This window comes from Mauremys mutica, chromosome 1 (genome assembly GCF_020497125.1).
Source record: "Mauremys mutica isolate MM-2020 ecotype Southern chromosome 1, ASM2049712v1, whole genome shotgun sequence".
Taxonomy (NCBI): domain Eukaryota; kingdom Metazoa; phylum Chordata; order Testudines; family Geoemydidae; genus Mauremys; species Mauremys mutica.
The window spans coordinates 42,959,582-42,979,638 of NC_059072.1; the positions used below are offsets into that span (position 1 = coordinate 42,959,582).

Here is a 20,057-nt window from a genome sequence, read left to right on the forward strand (position 1 = left end):
AGAACGTGTGGCGTTCGAGGTTGCCATGGCTACAACGACAACCGACCGGCGCTCAAGACTACTGGGGGAGAGAGGTGGTTTGTCCGGGACGCGGGGCTGAGGTAAAGGGCCTCGAGTCGGGGTATAAACCAGTCCCGGGTGAGGGAATCGTGCGGCGCCGGCAGCCGGCATAGAGGAGCGGAGCCGCTGCGGGAAGCGCTAGGTGTACAAAAGGGGGAGGCCAGCGCCTACAGCTCCCAGCATGCCGCGCGCCGCTCCCGCGGTAGGGGCTAAGGCGGCGGAGCGGCGCAGTGCATGCAGGGAGTTAGAGTCTAGCGGCTGTACCTGTATTTGTAGAATGGGCTCTGTGGGCTTCGGGGGCTGCGGTGCATTCTGGGAGCTGTAGGCCCTATGGTGCATTTTGGGGGCTGTACTTCATCAGCTGCTGACCCAGGACAGTGTAATAGGGTCACAACCCGCAGTCCCAATGCCCGAATAAAACCATGGCCGGGGCTTGGTGGGGAAATCTCAACTGCATGATGGCAAGGGAGCGGTGCAGAGGCAACACGAGGGTGCATTGGCATCCTGTGTCATGAGCTTGGTACAGTGACTGCCCATCGAGCATCAAGGTACCGTGACACTATATCAAAATGTCCTCAGGTTCCACAGCAGGAGCCTGGCACACCCCTGCAGATCCACTGAGGCTAATAGTGAGGCAAGAGCACAGCTCATGGGAAAGTCACTCTGAGCTCTTTCCAGGGTAGCACAGAGAATGTTCCTGTGCTGTGCACATAACAGATGCAAAAGAGATGTTCCTTTGCCTTAGGCCCATTAGCAAGGTCTCACTGACTGAACACTCTTCAAAAGGGTGACTCCAGCTTGCATTAGTTCCATTGTCTCTCTTACCATAAGGTGTTTTTTACGTATTTTGCTATGAAAATAGACTGGATTCAGGTTCACTTGGCCCACATCATGGGTTGAGTATCAGAGAAGGAAATTATAAGCGGCTACCATCTCTAGTGAAATTTGCTCTGTGAGGTCTTCATTGTACGAGGGGGGGATTTTACCAACTAATGGCTAGGCTATGCTCTACTCTGTGTTGATTAGGCCTCAACTGGAGTGTTGTGTCCAGTTCTGGGTGCCACATTTCAGGAAAGATGTGGGCAAATTGGAGAAAGAGCAACAAAAATGATTAGAAGTCTAGAAAACATAACCTACGAGGGAAGATTGAAAAAACTGGGTTTGTTTAGTCTGGAAAAGAGAAGACTGAGAGGAGACGTAATAACAGTTTTCAAGTACATTAAAGGTTATTACAGGGAGGAGGGAGAAGAATTGTTCTTAATCTCTGAAAATAGGACAAGAAGCAATGGGCTTAAATTGCAGCAAGGGAGGTTTAGGTTGGACATTAGGAAAAACTTTCTGTCAGGGTGGTTAAGCACTGAAATAAATTACCTAGAGAGGTTATGGAATCTCCATCTTTGGAGATTTTTAATAGCAGGTTAGACAAATACCTGTCAGGAATGGTCTAGATCAGGGGTGGGCAAACTACGGCCCGTGGGCCGGATCCAGCCCGCCAGCCATTTAAAGATGGCCCTCAAACTCCCTCTGGGGAGTGGGGTCTGGGGCTTGCCCCGCTCCAGCACTCCAGCCGGGGAGCAGGGTCTGGGGCCGATCCACATGACTCCCAGAAGCAGCGGCATGGCCCTACTCCAGCTCTTATGTGTAGGCCATGACCTGTCCATGAATTTTACTAAAAATACCTGTGACTAAAACTTGGATGGGGGGCCATGGGTGCTCAGCACCGGGGTGGGGGGGCGGTCCGTGGATGCTGTGGGAGGTGGCCCAGGACCCTGCAGGGGAGGGGTGGGCCAGGCTGTGCCACGCGGCCTGGGACTCCTGCTGGTGCAGGGAAGGGTGGAGCTGGGCCGCGGCACGTGGCCTGGGACCCCTGCTGGTGTTGGGAGGGGAAGGGTGCCAAGGCTGGCAGGGGCACCCTAGCCAGCTCTGCATCCCAGCAGCTCCTAGGTGGCGGATGGGCACAAGCGCTGGCTGCCGCATCTCCCATTGGCTGGGAACCACAGCCAATAGGAGCTGCGGGGGCAGGGCCTGCAGGCAGCATGCAGCGCGGAGCCTTCCCCCTCCGCCACCTATGAGCTGCAGGGCCATCCGAGTGGGAGCCCCCTACCCTGAGGTAAGCGCCCCCCGCACCCTCTGCCCCTAGCGCCTTCCCATGCACCCAAACTGCTGCTGCTAGCCCAGGGGCTGCCTGGCTCGGGCAGCCCTTGAGCCAGAACCAGCCACTGCAGAAGTCACGGAGGTCACAGAAAGTCTCATGGAATCCGTGACCTCCATAACAGACTCGTAGCCTTACCTACGGTTAGTGAAAACAATTGGGAATGTCTTGAGCCCGCTGTTGCAAGGATTGGTAATGCTTTTCTTTATGATCCAAAGATCCAAGCCACCATTAAATAGGCAGTATAGTGATAGACATGGTTAAGTGTGTTTGGTGATTTAAAGTACCCATATGCTTGGTGATAGGCACCACTATGCAATTCTAAAATAAATTTAAAAAGTTTGTGAATTATTATGCTTATTCATGCAGCAAGCTTAAAAATAGGTAATCTTAAATTTCAGGAAAATGGCTGATCCAAAGAAGGTGGTGGATAGCAACAGTGAAGTAGATAAAACTGAAGCATCAGACACTGAAAAGCCAATGATAGAACACACACACATAAAGCCACAAGCAGAAGACAATACAGAGACTGATCACATTAGCACTGCAGAGGCATCGGTTCTTCTGAAAACAAGGACAGATGCATCACAATCAAATGAGGATGGACTACAGAAGGAGCAGGAACCAGCTCCAGAGGCTCGCGGGCAGGAAACGGAACAGGAACCAGCTCCAGAGGCTCGCGGGCAGGAAACGGAACAGGAACCAGCTCCAGAGGCTCGCGGGCAGGAACCGGAGCAGGAACCAGCTCCCGAGGCTCGCGGGCAGGAACCAGAGCAGGAACCTGCTCCAGAGCCTCAAGGGCAGGAACCAGCTCTTGAAGAACAAGAGCAGACAAGCATAGAAGGGCATGAACCAGCTCTTGAGGAGCAAGAGCAGACAAGTGTAGAAGGGCAGGAACCAGCTCTTGAACAGGAAAATGATCTTGCTGTAGGTAATCAAGAAGAATTGCTTGAAAAAGGTGAACAAGGTGTATCTGAGCCAACTACTCCATTAACTGAAATAACTGAAGAAATTTCTCAAATTACTACAGAAACATTTACTAAGTTGTTAGCAGCTGAAATATACAACTTAGATAGGGTGCAACTGGAGGCTTTGGAATCTGAGATGTCAGTGCCAGAAGTGATGACAAATGCTACAGCAACAGGTATAAAATTTGCCACTCATAAAAATTGATTGTTACTGCCATCTTTTTACAAAAGCTGTGTTACCATATTTATTCACAACTTGCCAACGGTTTCTTGGCTTTTTCTCATAACCTTATTGAGGCAACATAGACTCCAGCCAATATTTGGTATTTTTGATGTAAAAATCAACTTTAAACCATATTATATTAATAAAAATTGTGTTCTACCATATCCACCTGCTGGAACACCAAACAAACCGATTAAAGTAATATTTTACTCCTAACATGGTGGCGAAGTGTAGAATAAATGAAAGGTGTTTTATATATTGATCCCTGTTTCTCTGTTTAGAATGTTCTCTTCATTGAGAACCACAAAATAAACTGAGCAGTTCTATCATATTGGCATTCAAGATCACACGGTGCTGCCATTGTTATGTTCTACATTCTGATTTGTTTACATGTTATAATTTAGGTGTAAATCATTTTAAATATAACATTTATAATATAAATGTATTTCTTATATATAGATATAAAATGTACACTGTTATGCACATGCAGCATATATGGATGGAGGAGAGACAAGTGCCTTATGGATATTGCAAGAGCTGAGATGCAGTTTTTTCAATCTAAATAAAAGGATATTTATAATCCTTTAATTAATGTAACAGGAATTGGCATCTCTGTTTATTTTCCTCAGTTAAAATCATGTTGGTTCCTGATATCCAGAGGATCACAATGGCTTTTAACATTGACCAAACTGTAGGAAAGCTCAAGCAATGCTTTGCATCCCAGCTAAAAGTACCACAGGATGTCTTACAGGTCATGTTTCAAGGTACGTATCACGGATATATTAAAAGCTTCCTTTGTTCTTCAGCCCTATTAAAAATAATAAATGGTTAGGCCCCGATCCTGCAATTGGATCATCAAAGGTAGACTTCTGTGGGGCTCCATATGAGTAAAGGAGTCTGATCACGTGATTCCAACTGCAGGATCAGGACCTTATTTTGTACTCTTTAGTAGAAATGTATTTCTGGCATATAGTACATTTAACAGGCCTGGTGTCAGATCATTGAAATCAGTGTAATTACCCCAAGAATAATTTTACCCCTGAAGGAATAGGATTCAGCTCACACTCATTTAAGTGCTTTGTCTCTGCATGACAAAAAGCAGTAAACATTTATTTCAGTCAGTAGATATATCTCTGAATGCACAGGGAACAGGTCTGTTGAATAAGAAGTTGCATTTTTACATCAACTCCTCACAGAAGAACCACACTTCAAACATTTTTTGTTGGTAAACCAAACAAAATCTTAATATTTTTCTAATGATGAAAATATGTGTTTTATTATTATAGTCCAGTTATTTTCCTTAAACATTTCACAAAAATATTACCTCAGGGTGGACACCAAACTTGGAAAGTTCCAGACCCTTTTTTTTTCTACTTCAGAAAACTTAGAGTAAGTCTGATTTAGTAGCAGAGAGCTAGGTAGGACTAGAAAGGAAAAAGTTGGTGTTTTGTGGTTACAGGAACTAGAAAATAGTAAGATCCAAGTGGTAGAGGCTGCTCTGGAAAATTACTATCCTTAATTTTTTCCTTTGTGGCAGTGACACAGAGAAGGTGGTTTTCCTGGCATCTGTTTCTCAAAAATTGCTGCTTGAGTCAGTTTTTCTTTCTTTCTTCCTTTCCTTTCCTTTCCTTCTTTTTTCATGGAGGATCTGCAGGAGCAGAGATGACCAAAAAGCAGCACAGAGTGGCTCAATGCTGGGCAACAATGGAATTGGCAGGCTAGGCTTTTAAAACCTGTTACAGTGGCATTAAAACACCTTGTCAAAACCAATGGAGACCCTCTAACAGACCCAGGGCTCAACTCCATGTATTTTAGTAACATCTTTCCATTAAAGAAATATAAACCATTTCAAGTACATTGATACAATCTTTCATTAATTTTAATCTGCGTTAGTGTTTAAACCAGAGGTCTGCAGCAGAATATCCAGTGTATTTCAGCTTTCTGGCCAGTTTGTTTATTGTGCACACACAGCAATTCTGCACAAACATTAGCAAGTTTGTAAACAGAAATATTAAATAGAAAATACTATGTCCAAGATTTTCAAAAGTAACTAGTTAGTTTGTGTGTCCCAGTTGTTGGCTGCCCAACTGGAGACACCTTTGAGAAAGTGCTGAGCACATAGCCTGTAAAGTGTCTTAAGTTGGGCAGCCAAAGTCACAAGAAACTTGAAAATTTATTGCTTCTGGATAGAATGTTCCAAAGTACTTAAATCCCATGGAATTCTGTCTGCTTTTACCTTTCCTACTGGTGAATCTAGCCACCAAATTTTAATCATCGGAGACTGGAGTGAGGGCATTCTCAGTATGTTTTAGAATAGAGGTGCTGTCATGTTTGGTTATCTGTGTAACCCAGACTTTTTATTTTTAGTTTTCATATTAAAACTAAAATGTATTAAGTCATTCAGCAGAGTTTTTACTAATACATTAAATCCTCAAGGCGGGCAAAGAGTAACTAAATGTAAAAGCTAGAATTTTAGTTGTATTTAATGTTAACAAATAAGATAAGTAAATACTTGAATTGGTGTGCCTTTTTTTCTAGAAAGTGAATATGAATGATTTTTTTCTCTTTGTGTGATGGTAACAGTGCTACATCTGACATCTTTTGGGGCAGAAGTACCACAAACTTTCCCTAAAGTCAGCGTCAAACTGGCTCAAAACACCATGATTATTCTTTTATATGTTTCACTAAAATCATCTGTAGTTTTTTTTCTTCCTGAGGAAAATTCTTAACTGTATCCTCATTTATTAGAGAAGAACACCTTACATTGTTAATTTTTTTTTCTTTTAGGGAGGCTAATTGAGGATAGTGAGACTCTAATGGATATTGGAGTTAGGCCTCAGGGCACTATCCAGATTGAGATGTTCTCTCTTGATCCAGAACAGTACCCAATCAAAGCAATTAAATTGCAGCAGGACTACAACATGCCTGATGTCATAACTGTGAGAGTGCAAACAGGTCAACAGTGTTTTTCAAATATGTATTAATATTAATATTTGTGTGAAATTGTAGTCAGATTACTTACAGACTAGTATACAATTGTATCTAATGATTTTTATATGTGAACAGATTCTGACACATTCCAAGATGTAGCAGTAGAGATTGAAAGGCCTACCTATCGTAAACCATTTCTGGGAGGATTTAAGCATAGGGTAACAGGTGTGGAATTTCATAATGCAGGATCACAAACAGTACCCAAAAAACGATGTGACAAAGGAATTAAAGTATTTTGCAGGGAGACACAGGTAATCTTTTAACAGTCTTTCATTTAGAACGTTTTTTGCTAAGAATAGAATATTGACATTGTTGTCAGATATTAAGCTGACTGGAGAAATAATTGAGCATAAATTGGAAATAAATATCAAAATAAGCAGTTTAACTTAAAAACAAATAGTTAATAAGATTAACTTGCATGATTTTAAGTAGCCAACTTTCAGTTTAATTGAAAAAAATACAAAAATCCTCAGTATAGGTTGTTATGATGTCATATTTTAACATAAACTATATTTTTGTTCCAGACCATTGTGGAGAAAAATAAGCGCCAACAGACTAGAAATACAACCTCCACACAGATGACTAAAATTGGCCTCTATGTGTCAAACATGACTGACAAGCTAATAGAACCAAGAACATATCTTACAGCAGAAGAATATCATAAACAAAGACTTGATGCAGTAAGTTGTTCTCCATTTATCTGTAAAGCAACACATTATACATATGATGGGGGATAAGTGTTCAAAGAATGTGTTTAAAGATGAATGGCAAAAATGCCTGTTAATCTTTAAACTTTATTTTTATGATTGCCAGTGGGATAGGGAGAAAGCATGTATCCGCTAATTTACAGTGTTATCAGCATTGTATTTTAACAACATTGAGATCATCATTAGTTACTGCACATCTTGAGAAATTTGATCTGCAGACTTTGTGGTTTCTCTCTCAGAATGAGTGACATCCCAACTGCTATGTATAGAAGTTTGTCTAAACATGTTTTCATTTCCTCATAGCTTTCTCATAAAGTTTCTTTAGTTAGGCAAATTGTATGCATAGGTATACATGACTCCACAAATTGATTCATGGAGGCACCATGGTCTACTAAGATGGAGCACTGGACTGGAACTTTGGAAATCTGGGTTCAGTTCCTGGCTCTGCTACTGAGTTATTTCCTTGTTCTGGGCCTCCATTTCCCCACTGACTCTTTTGTAATGATGAAAAGTGTTATATATGAGCTAGGCAGTATTATGATTTTGGTCAATGAGAGTGGTGATCACCTTGCGGAACTGGGCCCTGAATACATGACTGCCCCCTTAGGCCTGCAGTTCGTTTTAGTATGTTCTTTAACAGCCCTTACAGAAATTATTAAAGGATGTACAAATGGAATTATGCAACTAATTTTAGTTGCATTTTCCAGTTTTCCCTTGGAAGGTAGGCATTTTTGAAGATTTCTTCCATAATATTACAAGCCAGTTTTGGTGTTTGTGAAAGCACATGTAACTCCATTTAATCAATGGTGTTATGTCTGTTTACGCTAGGTCTGAATTTTTGGCCCCATAATTTATTATATTGTTAAAACTTGCAAACTGGCATATACAATGCTGTATCTTGTTCTTTGTTAATGTAATTGAGATTCTGTGGAAAGCTGGTTATCTGAACTTCTCTAGAACATGTGTCTTTACTGGATGTACTTGTTAATAAATATTTGAATTCTGCATATCTATATCCTCTCATCCAAGTGCATTTGCTAGAGAGAAAAAAATCTAGTCTTTGTTTCTGTTTTCTCATAAACGCCGTACAATCAACTCTTTAAAAACAAACAAAAAGATACTACAGCACTGTACCTGAAAAACTCTTACAATGTATCTACTCTCCCATAAATGTAGTTTATTCATTGAGGGGAAGCTGAACTGGGTGAGCAGTCCTGTGGAGTTACATGATGTAGTGGAATCTGCTGAGAGTCTCTTTAGGATTTATGTTCTTCTCAGTCTAGTTGCAGGTCCCCTTGTGCTGCAAGTTCTTGTCATCTATCCACAAGCTAGCTGTCACATTTAGAGCCAAACTCCATGTCCCTAATCCCTTCCCCAGGCTGACTGCATGTTTTCTTAGGTGCACAGGTGCCAGCTTCAATTTGCCAGTTTTTGTCTCCTCGGGTCTACTGAAGGGTCTCCTTAGACCAGGGATCGGCAATCTTTGGCACGCGGCCCATCAGGGCAATCTGCTGGCGGGCCAGGACAGTTTGTTTACCTGCAGCTTCCGCAGGTTTGGCCGATTGCAGCTCCCACTGGCCGTGGTTTGCCGTTCCAGGCCAATGGGGGCTGCGGGAAGTGGCGGCCAGCACATCCCTCGGCCCACGCTACTTCCTGCAGCCCCCATTGGCCTGGAACGACAAACTGCGGCCAGTGGGAGCTGCGATCGGCCGAACCTGTGGACACTGCAGTTAAACAAACCGTCCCAGCCTGCCTGCAGATTTTCCTGATGGGCCACGTGCCAAAGGTTGCCGATCCCTGCCTTAGACTGATATTCGCACCAAGAACTTCTTTACTTTCGGAGATCTTCAGCAGCAAACTCTATCCTCTAATGTCTGTCCCCATCTGTCATGGCAAATCTGTTTACCCAAACTGATGGTGGTGTCTGCACTGTGAGATTCTTTTGCATGCATTCAGGAAGTACATTAACAAATGCAAAGAGAATTTTAAAAGGTTATGTATCAACCACCAGGACTGCTCTCTTACTTTAATACCCTGAACATAACCTTGGTAGTCACACTTTAACCACTAGTTCACGAACAAAATATAGTTGATTTTCCATTAAATTTTTATTTTCTCTCAAAGTGTAAAAGGCCAAATTTTCAAGTATATTTACCTATTGTACCCATTGTACATGCTATTGCACATTTTTATATATTATTATTTGTATTACTGTAGCACATAGGAGCCATAGTCGTGGATCAGGACCCCATTGTGCTATGCACTGTATAAACACAGAACAAAAAGTCCCTGCCTCAGAGCTTACAATCTATGTATAAGACAACAGAGCGATACAGACACATTGGGGGAGTACAGAGAAACAATGAGACAGTATTGGTCAATATAGTAGGCAGTGGTTTCAGTATACCAGCGGCCTAATCCTTGGCAAGTTTTCTGTAGGCATCTTGGCGTGGCAAAGGAGAGTTTTGAGGAGGAATTTGAGGTAAGATCATGAGAGAGCCATTTTTTATAATCACAAGTCAGGTATATATGATGATAATTTGAAGCTAGATGGTCAGTGGTATACTTGGGCCCAATTGTGCTCTCACTGAAGTCAATAACAGAACTACCATCTACCTTGGTCGGAGTACAATGAAAGTCATGATTTAGTTTTTGTACATTTTAAACAAAATTGTAATTTCTAACAAATTTCTCTTCTACTTAAATCAAAATTTCTGGCATTGTACTTTAAATGGATAATTATTCATCTGTTTTATACTCTATTTAGGTAATAGTATTACAGACTTATTTCCGACGATGGCATGCCATAAATGTTGTACAGAAATTAAGAGAAGAAAAAAGGTTGCGGTTAGAATGGGAGGCACAAGAAGAGTTAAGGAAAAAAAGAGAGAAGGAAGAAAGATTGAGAAGGGAGCGTGAGCGAAGATTGAATCCTAAAACAAAGGAAGACTTTGAACTACTTTACCATGCTTTAGAATGTAAGTTTTTCTTAGAGGCATTCTCAAATTGTCCCAGGCCTCAAATGTAGGTTTTGTTAAAAATAAACTTTTACAGATCCCTGATGTCAATGGAAATGTTTCTATTACTTTTTTCAGTTTGCAATGGAAGTACTTTAAAAATGAAGGACTTTTAAAAGTAAATTACTATCTAGCAGCCAAATATTTTCTGTTTCATATTAGGAAGTAATCAGGTTACCAAATACAGCTGATATTGTGCTATCTGATAGATTTACTGTTGTCTTCATCCATTTCTATTGCTAACTCCAGGTGGAGGAACTGGAATTTTTTGTTTGTTTGTTTGTAATGCAATAAGGTTAACATAACTGTGATGCACTTAAATAGCTGAAAATAAATCCATACAAAATGCAGATTTAATGTCCAAAGTTCAGAATTAACTGCCACAGAGGTTTGTGATATTTTAGCCAAAACTCAAAAGACAACATACACATTTTCTTCATCTTCTCTCATCCTCTGATGTCCTTTTAATCTTATTTTTCCTCTCCTCTCCTCTTTTATTTCCCTCTGATGATTTACTGAACTTGTTCTTAGTATCCTGCACTTATCCCCCACTGAAATGAATCATATCTGCTAGTATAGACAAGACCTTTATAACTTTCCCTTGAAATAACATGAAGTAGGTGCTGCAGAGAGATGCCTGCTATAACAGCAATAGGAGAATGACCTGAACATACAGATATTACACCGAGAATATCAGTGCATGCCTTTCTGAAGAAAATCAATATCTAAAAACTGGCCTTGTGCAAATGTTGTCATATAATGAAACTACAGGAATTCCTCTAAAATTTCTCACATTGAATAAGACTGTTGTGGTCCGTTGGTAGCCTCTGATAACATTACTTCTGTGGCTCAAGTGGTGATGGGGACAGCATTGTCTAATGAACTGAACTCAAAATAGGGAGCTAAAAACTCTTGAGTTCTACTCGCATCTGTTTCACTGATTCTGCCACACTTCAAGAGTCTGAAAGGATAAACTGCAGTTCAAGTGCCAAGTGGTATTGATGTTATTGGCCACAATTTTCAAAAATGACTAGTGATTGTGGGTGTTTTGGGGCAGCCAATATGAGACTTTCAAGTGGCCTGATTTTCAGAGTGTGAGTATGCAGCACTTTCTTAAACCAGGCTTCTGAAAGATGTGTGACAGGTTAGGTACCCAAAAATTGAGGACTCCAAAATCGCAAGTCATTTTGAAAAGCTTGGCTATTTATTGTTAGTGCTTGTGTTTGGAATCTGGAGCCCTATAGCATTTATTTTAAAACCTCTTTCATAATTAGCAATGTGACCCAGTCCACTTGGTTTTCTTTTAAGAGGCTTATTTGAGATAGAACCAGCAAAGATCAGAGTTGAAATCCTGAATGAGTCTTTCTATTTTTAGATTTGAAACTTGTGGTTATATAAGTGTTTCTTTTGTTTAGTTTAAATACCATCTGGTTCACAAATAAAATCCTTAGCTGTGCAGGTTGAGGAATGTAGTATCTAGGTAACACAAGAAGTTTGTGCCAGTACAAACAATGTAAAAGAAAATTTCATTACTTGAAATGTCTTTAGCATCATATGTTGGAAAGAAATCACTCATTATATAAATTATTGACCGTTTGCTTTTGTTGTTTGTTTGTTGACTAGTTGCTTCTCTATACAGTGACCTGCAGTCATTCACCTCATAACAGAGCTTACTGATTCTAGGAACCACTTTTTTTTCTACCTGCAGCTAGAAGTACTTTCACATTCTTACAGTGTCAACAGACTATACAAGCTAAATCACTGTGACAGTAATGGAATGAGATTACTGTCCTCTAAAGATCTGTGAAGGGCATTGCTAGTGATCACAACAGGGGTGGTTTGTTACAGGGTTAGCCAGAACTGGCTAGAATTGTTGTCGGTTTTTGTTTGTTTGTTTTTTGAGCCTGAATAGTAAACAAGCTCTATTTTATATAATATATATAATATTTTAGTAAGGCAATTTTATTATTAAAATGTAAAATGGGTATATGGGAATAGTTAAAGACTGGAGATTCCTCAATATCTGTAAAGCAGTTACACTACAAGGTGCATTTTTAAACAAGTTGCCTATTCCCAGTGAATCAATAGGTGAATCTAGACAATTCCAATAACTGTATCTAAACACCTTTTAGTCTCTTAAACACAACCTTGCTTGCTATATTTATTAGTTTTGTCTTTTAAATTGCTACCTCCTTGTGGTATATGAAGCTTTGGTCTATGCAATGCTATTGTTGACTAAAATGGCTGCTCTTAGAAGTATCTTGGGATACTGTGGACTTGTCAGGCAGCCTAGCATTAAAACTATAGCAGAAGGAGCCTTAAGGCAATGAGTTGAAATATTCTACAATGAAAAAGCATAAGGTGCTGAAGATAAGAAGTGAATAAACCTTTTCTTTGTGCAGCTTTTTCCTGGGATAGGGTATTATGTTAGATTTTTTTTCCCTCAGTAAGTATGCATTATATACTGTTTTCTTGACACACGTATGCTTTGTTGTGTAACTGTTTTGGAATAGGTTTTATGTATGTAGAGAATTCTTAACTTTGCAAAAAAAAATCACAAAGAAAATTCCAGATTGATTATATAATACATAAAGAAAAGTCACTATCTCATTTTAAAACATTTTGATATTGTTAGGAACAGAAAAAAGTTCATAAGTGTGTGTGTGTGTATGTATGTATGTATGTATGTATGTATGTATGTACTGTGGTATTGGGCAGTACAAAACAAGCCAAGATAGATGTGCATGTGCATATTACACCTAGCATGGGACATACAAGGCAATAAGAAGAGGTTCTATAAATATATTAGGAGCAACAAAAAGGCAAAGGAAAGTGTAGGCCCACTACTTAGCAGGAAAGGAGAGCTAATAATGGGTAACATCAAGAAGTTTGAGGTTATTCATGCCTATTTTGCTTCAGCCTTCACTAAAAAGGTTAACTATGACCACATATTTAACACAATTAATATTGACCACAAGGGGGAAGGAACGCAAGCTAGAATAGGGAAAGAAAAGGTAAAAGAATATTTAGGGCCTGATGAAATTCATCCTAAGCTACTTTAAGGAACTATCTGAAGCAGACTTGGAACCAATTAGCGATAATCTTTGAGAACTCATGGAGAACAGTTGAGGTCCCAGAGGAGAGGAGAAGGGCAAACTTAGTATCTGTGTTTAAAAAGGGGAACAAAAAGGACGCAGGGAATATACACCAGCCTGCCTAACTTCAATATCGGGAAAGATATTGGAACAAATTATTAAACAATCAATTTGTAAGGACCTAGAGGATAATAGGATTATAAGCAATAGCCAGCCTACATTTGTCAAGAATAAATCATGCCAAAGCAACCTAATTTCCTTCTTTAACAGCGTTACTGGCCTAGTGGATGCAGGGAAACTGTAAACATGATATATCCCAATTTTAGTAAGGCTTTTGGCACAGACACACATGATATTCTCATAAGCAAACTAGGGAAATGTGGTCTAGAAGAAATTACTATAAGATGAGTGCATAGCTGGTTGAAAGACTAATCAAAGAGTAGATATCAATGGTTCACTGTCAAACTGCATACAAGTGTCTGGTGGGGTCTTGCAGGAGTCTGAACTAGGTCCAGTATTATTCAGTATTTTCAGTAATTGCTTAAATACTGCAGTGGAGTGAACACTTATAAAATTTGCCCATGTCACCCATCTGAGAGGGGTTGCAGGTACTTTGGAGGACAGGGCTAGAATTCAACTCAACCTTGAAAAATTAGAAAAGTGGTCTGAAATCAACATGATGAAATTCAGTAAATGCAGGTGCAAAGTACTTCACTTAAGAAAGAAAACTCAAATGCACAACTGCAAAATTGGGAATAATTGGATAGGTGGTAATACTGCTGAAAAGGATCTGGGAGTTACAATGGATTACGAATGGAATGTGAGTCAACAATGTGATGTAGTTACAAAAAAGGCTAATATAATTCTGGGGTATATTAACAGCTGTGTTGTGTGAAAGTCTTACTTTACTTGGCACTGGTGAGGCTGGAGCTGGAGTGTTGTGTACAGTTCTGGGTGCTATACTAGAAATAATGTGCACAAATTGGAGAGAGTTCATAGAAAACCAACAAAAATGATAAAACCTTAAAAAACCTGACCTATGAGAAAAGGTTAAAAACGCAAAAACCCTGAGCATCTTTAATCTTGAGAGAAGACGACTTGACGGGGAATCTGATAACAGTCTTCATATATGTTAAAGGCTGTTATAAAGAGATCAAGGATCAATTGTTTTCCATGTCCGCTGGGTGTAGGACAAGAAGTAATGGGCTTAATCTGCATCAGGGAAGATTTAGGTTAGCTATTAGGAAACACTTTATAATTATAAGGATAATTAAGCACTGGAATAGGCTTCCAAGGGAGATTGAGGAATCCCCATCATTAGAGGTTTTTAAGACCAGGTTGGACAAACAGCTGTCAGGGTTGATCTAACCTCACTTGGTCCTGCCTCAGTGCAAAGAACTGGACTAGATGCCCTCTCAAGGTCCCATCCAGCCCAATATTCCTATAATCTATCTATCTATCTATCTATCTATCTATCTATCTATCTATCTATCTATCTATATGTAATAGTTGTTTAAACAAGTTAGTACAGTTGCCTCGCTTGTATATTCAAGTGCTGCAGTTGCTCCAACATTTTGCTGCCTGGGTTTCTACATTTTGATAATGTGGTTCTATGAGTCAGAAGGCCAGATTCTCAGCTGTGCAATATGATTTACATGCTGTCATAGTTTTATCTCATGATTTTGGTGCACAATATCTATGTTCAGGGATCAAACTATTGGGGGGAGGGGGAAGAAGGAGGAAGTATTGGTATTTTACCTAGGTTTGCCCACAAATGGAACTCTGCCCACTGTACAGTATATTCTGTAAATGTTCAAAACAGGATCATGAGTCCTCAGCTGAGTTCCATTGGCGGACTCCTTGGGCATGACTTCCTCTCAAAAGGATTCAAATAAATGCATGGACTCTGCTGGACTGTCTGGGCTTGACTCCACCTCAATGGGTATTTGATGTCCCTAGGTTTCTTGGGCTTGACTTCTTGATTGGACAGAAATTGTAGGACTCTATGCATCAACACTAATGATGCCAAAATGAGATATCACTTCTGGTAACTTGGGCAGATGTTCATAATATACGGTTTTTGATTTCTTATATGCTTTGATCAGCAATGAAACAGTTAATATAAATTTTTAAACTTTCATTGGACATCTGCATTAATACCTCGTTGAAATGAATCGGAATTGTTCACACTTTTCAGAACTATTGTTTCAGGCTCTCTGCAAACTCAGGGAGAATTCGGTTTTTTCAGTTACACTTGATTCATATTTTGAAGATTTTCTTCACAAATGTAAGGCCTAGGGATCTTTTCTTAATAAAATTTTAGATTGTGGAGCACAAGGTGGCAGCTCTGGGGAGATGAATGTACATAGCATATCTATATCATAATTTGATCCATCTCTATGCTGTTTAATTTGCATGAAAAATGTGCATAACTAACTTTAAAATGTACAAGTCATTTGTTAGGAAACTTAAAGTTTGGCATTAAACATTGAAAAATAAATACATATTGACAGAATGTGAAAGCAAAAATGTCCAGCTGGTAAACTTTTTAGAAGTTTTAAAATCCATATTTTTTTTAATTAATATAGTATGGAGGCAGGAGGAGATTGAGCGCATTAACAGCACTCTTGCTGGAGCAGAAAGAAAGGCAGCCCTCTGTGCACTTTTAGAACAAGAGACACAGCTGATTGCTTCCATTGGGAGACACAAACTAAATGCAGATGAAGAGAACCAGCAAAAAGCAATACTGTTCTTTTTGGATAAGGTCAGTGAAGTAATTGCAATCTGAACATGAATGTACCCAAAGTTCAAAAACCTAATATCATTTACAAACTAGCAGACAAAAGTAAACCACTGTAATTAGCTTGACCAGTTATGCATAGTGCAGACATTTACATGTTTGTCAGAGAATAGAATTGTCTCATTAGTTACAGTTTTTAAGTCTTTATTCATGTTGGTACAATTTAATGAACACTTAATTTTTCCCAAGCACAGAGTTCAAGCTGCCACTTACTTCATAACTTATCTAGTTATTTGAAGAGATATGAGAACAATGTATCATGTAACCTACCATCTGTACTTCACTCTATGCACAGCAAGATATAAGTATAGTATAATAATGACATTAACTCTGAGTTGATGAATTTTGCCCTATAAGAATATTCTGCATAAAGGACCTAATTCTGCTCTTAGACATCAGTGATACAAAGTCAGGCCCTAACAGAATGCATATAATTTTAGAGCTGACACAGTATGTCAGGATAATGTGTGCTATTTTAGTTTTTGCACAGTACAGTATACATTATTATCATGTAGGAACTCATACATGAAAAGTAGTTACTTTAAATGCATTGTCTTTTTTTAAACTTTAAATAACTCTGCCAATTAATTTCTATCTCCAAAATACCCAGTGTCACTAATCAAAACTAATGAATAAGCGCTTGATCCTGCCCTTTGATATACTGTATGAGCTACTGTGTATCTTGAAAAATCAGTTACTGCATTTTGTCAAAAGATGGCTTAGGTGCCTCTAAAATTTCATTTTGTTTGTTGGGTTGTGTGTGTGTGTGTGTGTGTGTAAAAAGCATAAAACAAAGAACAAAGGTTGTCCGGTTTTCAACCAGAAAGTCCAGTTGAAAGGGGACCTGTACAGTGTCCAGTCAGGTGTAGGGACACCAAAAGTCCAGTTACTGCAGGTGTGCTCAGACAGGGCCACCTCCTACCTGCATCTCATGGGCAGGCAGGCTCCAAGTCAGGGGCTGCAGCTCCAAGCCCAGCCCCGGAGCAGAGGGAGCCCAGATGGGGGAGGGAGATGGAGAGGATCGAGTGATGAGGAAGTATGGGGGGAGGAGAGAAGCAAGCAGGGGCTGGGGGCTGGGTGAAGAGGTGGAGAAGGGGCAGAGCCTCAAGAGAAGAGGTGAAGCAGGTGGCAGGGCCTCGTGGGGGAAGAGGTGGGGCAGGGGAAGGTTCTGGCACTCCTGCTGTAGTACCCTGTTTTCAGAAAATAGAAAGTTGACAACCCTACAAAGAACTGGCCAAACCAATTTAAATGAAATGTTTGGTGGGGAGGAACAAATACTTTTTTTTTCTGGAGTGGGGCGCTGAATGGCAGATTTCAGCATCAAGCAAATTAAAATGACAAAATTATAAATTCCTCAAAAACAAGGTTGACAATGGAATTCGAAACTCCAAAGTGACCTATACACTTTTTTTTCAAAAATTACTATTGGATGCATTTAACAATCAGCAAATGTATTATATAGCTATGTCTCCTTTTTCTCTTCACTTAAGTTCCCATCATGCTGGTTAACTAAATAAAAAACAAATTTCCTTCATATAAGATACTTGGTTCTGAGCTATTCACAGTATCTGTAAGACTTCTTGTAGTAACTAATAACTCTTTGCAACCACAGATTACCTTGGAATTTTGGCTCAGGAGAAGAATGACTTGTTAGCTGTTCTTCGCTCTAAACATTTTATTCTGCAGGAACCAGACATAATAGTGGTTCCCAATGCAGCACAGGCTGCAGCTGCCAGACATTCCTGCCTCTTAGTTGGAAGGAAGGATTTACTTGTGGTTCAATGCACAGGACAGAAAGTCAGGAGAGCTTGGGTGACATCTTGGCCTCATTGAACTCAGTGTCAAAACTCTCACTGACTTCAGTGGGGGCAGGTTTTCATCCCTGGATTTTATTCCTGTCTGACTTTAGGAAGGTAACTTAACCATTCTGTGCCTCAGTTTTCTCATTTATAAAATGGGGATGATACCTAACAGAGATGACATAAAGATAAGTTAATGTTAAGACTCAGCATGAAGCGCTTAGAAATATTCATTACTCTTAGCTAAGAGATGTAGTAATATTCTGTTGCTTTCTACAAATGGATCAGAAAAGCTTAAACAGCTGTGAAGCACAGAGAAGTACTAAGGTAGTAGAGTGACTGACAACCATAATACTGCATGAAGTTGGCAGACACTCTTCAGTGTTTTTCTGACCCTGTCAATTTGAGGCAAGTGGAGAAGAGATTCTTTGGGATGACCTCAGCCCTGTTATGAGACAGGAGAGCATGTTTGGGCCAAGTGAAGGCCTTTTGAAACTTAGCAGAGGTTACCTAAGAAGTGGATGTGGTAAGGAGAGAAAATGTGAAAAGGGAGAGGACGATTTTTAGTAGATTTTCAACAAATGAAGAGATGAGAAGAAGGAACAAAAAGATATTTAAAATGTATAATAAACCATACTGATAGAAGATGTAGACAGGAAAGAGAAAAATAATATGAAAGGCGAGACAGAATCAGAAGAGAGAATCTGAGAGAGAACAGGTGAAAGAAAATAAATGGAAAACCTAAAAAATGATTTAACATTACAAAAAAATTAGTTTGTTAGAAACCTACTTACGGGGAACACTGATACAAGAATATAAAAGCGGGGAAAGTACAACAAAGAAATCAAGGAGAGAGAGAGAGAAATGTCATTAATATTAATTTTTTTTTAATACAACATTTGCTGCTAAAGCTTTGGGGTAAATTTTATCTTACAATTCTTTTATGTGGCTACTATTGATACTTTATGTAAATTTACATAACATGGTGTTTGTGAAATCTAACACTATCAGACAGATTTATTTGGCATTTGTTATATGTGAAGCTTATTGAAAAGATAAAAATAAAGAATTTGCTGGGAGACATACAGATTTTTGATCAGCATTGGTCTCCAAAGGTGACATTATAAAATTCTCCTTGGTTTTGTTGCTTGCATTATCAGAAACAATGTACTTGTACTTTTACTTAACTAGAGGAATTCTTACATTATTTTTTAAGACCAAGCTGACAGTGAGTCCAAGTGCAGTAAATCTAAAGATTTCATTAAATGGTAGATGTGACATTAGATGGGGAAGGCTCTTAGTTACTACAGAGAATTCTTTCCCAGGCATCTGGCTGGTGGGTCTCAAATGTTCAGAGTCTAACTGATCTCCATATTTGGGGTCAGGAAGGAATCCCACCCCCCCAGGTAAGATTGGCAGAGACCCTGGGTTTTTTTTTGTTTGTTTTCCTTTGCAGCCTGGGGCATAGTTCACTTGCTGGTTTGAACTAAAGTAGATGGTGGATTCTCTGTAGCTTGATTTAAATCAAGATTTGAAGAGTTCAGTAAAAGACAGGGCCTTAATGCCATTTTCCATGACCAGCTCTAGATTTTGAGAACCAATTTTTCCAAAGATAGAAGCCTTCTTACATATGAAGAAATGCATGCATAATTGCATGGCTGCCATAGGTGCCGACTCTGTAGGTGCTCCGGGGCTGGAGCACCCACGGGGAAAAATTAGCGGGTGCTCCGCACCCACCACCAGCCAAGTTCCCCTTCTTCTCCCCTCCCCAGCATGCCTCATCCCCGCTCCTCCCCCTCCTTCCCAGTGCTTCCCGTCCCCCCGCCGCCTAACAGCTGTTTGGCAGCACTTAGGACTTTCTGGGAGAGAGGGGGAGGAACAGGGATTTGGCACGCTCAGGGGAGGAGGTGGAGAAGAGGCAGGGCAGGGGTGGGGACTTGGGGAAAGAGGGTGGAATGGGGGTGGGAAGGGGGTAGGGATGGGGTGAGAAAAGGCGGGGTCGGGCGGGGACTTTGGAGAAGGGTTGGGATGGGGGTGGGACAAGGGCGGGCAGGGGCAAAAGGGAAGTCAGGCTCTTAATTATCTGGATGTGAGTCTAGTTGCTGGTTTACTTATGTAACTGCTTGCATTTTTGTGCCTGTGCTTCCATGATCCATGTGTTGATAATGTGGGCCTAGGAATCAGAAAGTCAGATTCTCAGATAGAGTAACTCTACATACTTTGACTTCAGCAGACATATGCTGAT

At 40.1% G+C, this 20,057-nt stretch overlaps 1 protein-coding gene across 3 annotated transcripts in view; it reads left to right on the forward strand.

The window, feature by feature from the left end:
- The window catches only part of IQUB (IQ motif and ubiquitin domain containing), a 47,348-nt gene continuing 27,291 nt past the window's right edge, over nucleotides 1–20,057 (forward strand). The window contains exons 1-8 of one of the 3 annotated variants that reach the window (XM_044995550.1): nucleotides 1–101; nucleotides 2,614–3,356; nucleotides 4,033–4,167; nucleotides 6,191–6,358; nucleotides 6,470–6,645; nucleotides 6,919–7,074; nucleotides 9,869–10,079; nucleotides 15,802–15,977. In XM_044995550.1, the coding sequence (XP_044851485.1) occupies nucleotides 2,618–3,356; nucleotides 4,033–4,167; nucleotides 6,191–6,358; nucleotides 6,470–6,645; nucleotides 6,919–7,074; nucleotides 9,869–10,079; nucleotides 15,802–15,977 (1,761 nt within the window). In that variant the 5' untranslated portion in view covers nucleotides 1–101; nucleotides 2,614–2,617. Of the gene's footprint in view, nucleotides 102–366; nucleotides 609–2,613; nucleotides 3,357–4,032; nucleotides 4,168–6,190; nucleotides 6,359–6,469; nucleotides 6,646–6,918; nucleotides 7,075–9,868; nucleotides 10,080–15,801; nucleotides 15,978–20,057 lie in introns of those variants that run through there. The other 2 variants (XM_044995540.1, XM_044995559.1) reach the window with 2 other exon arrangements.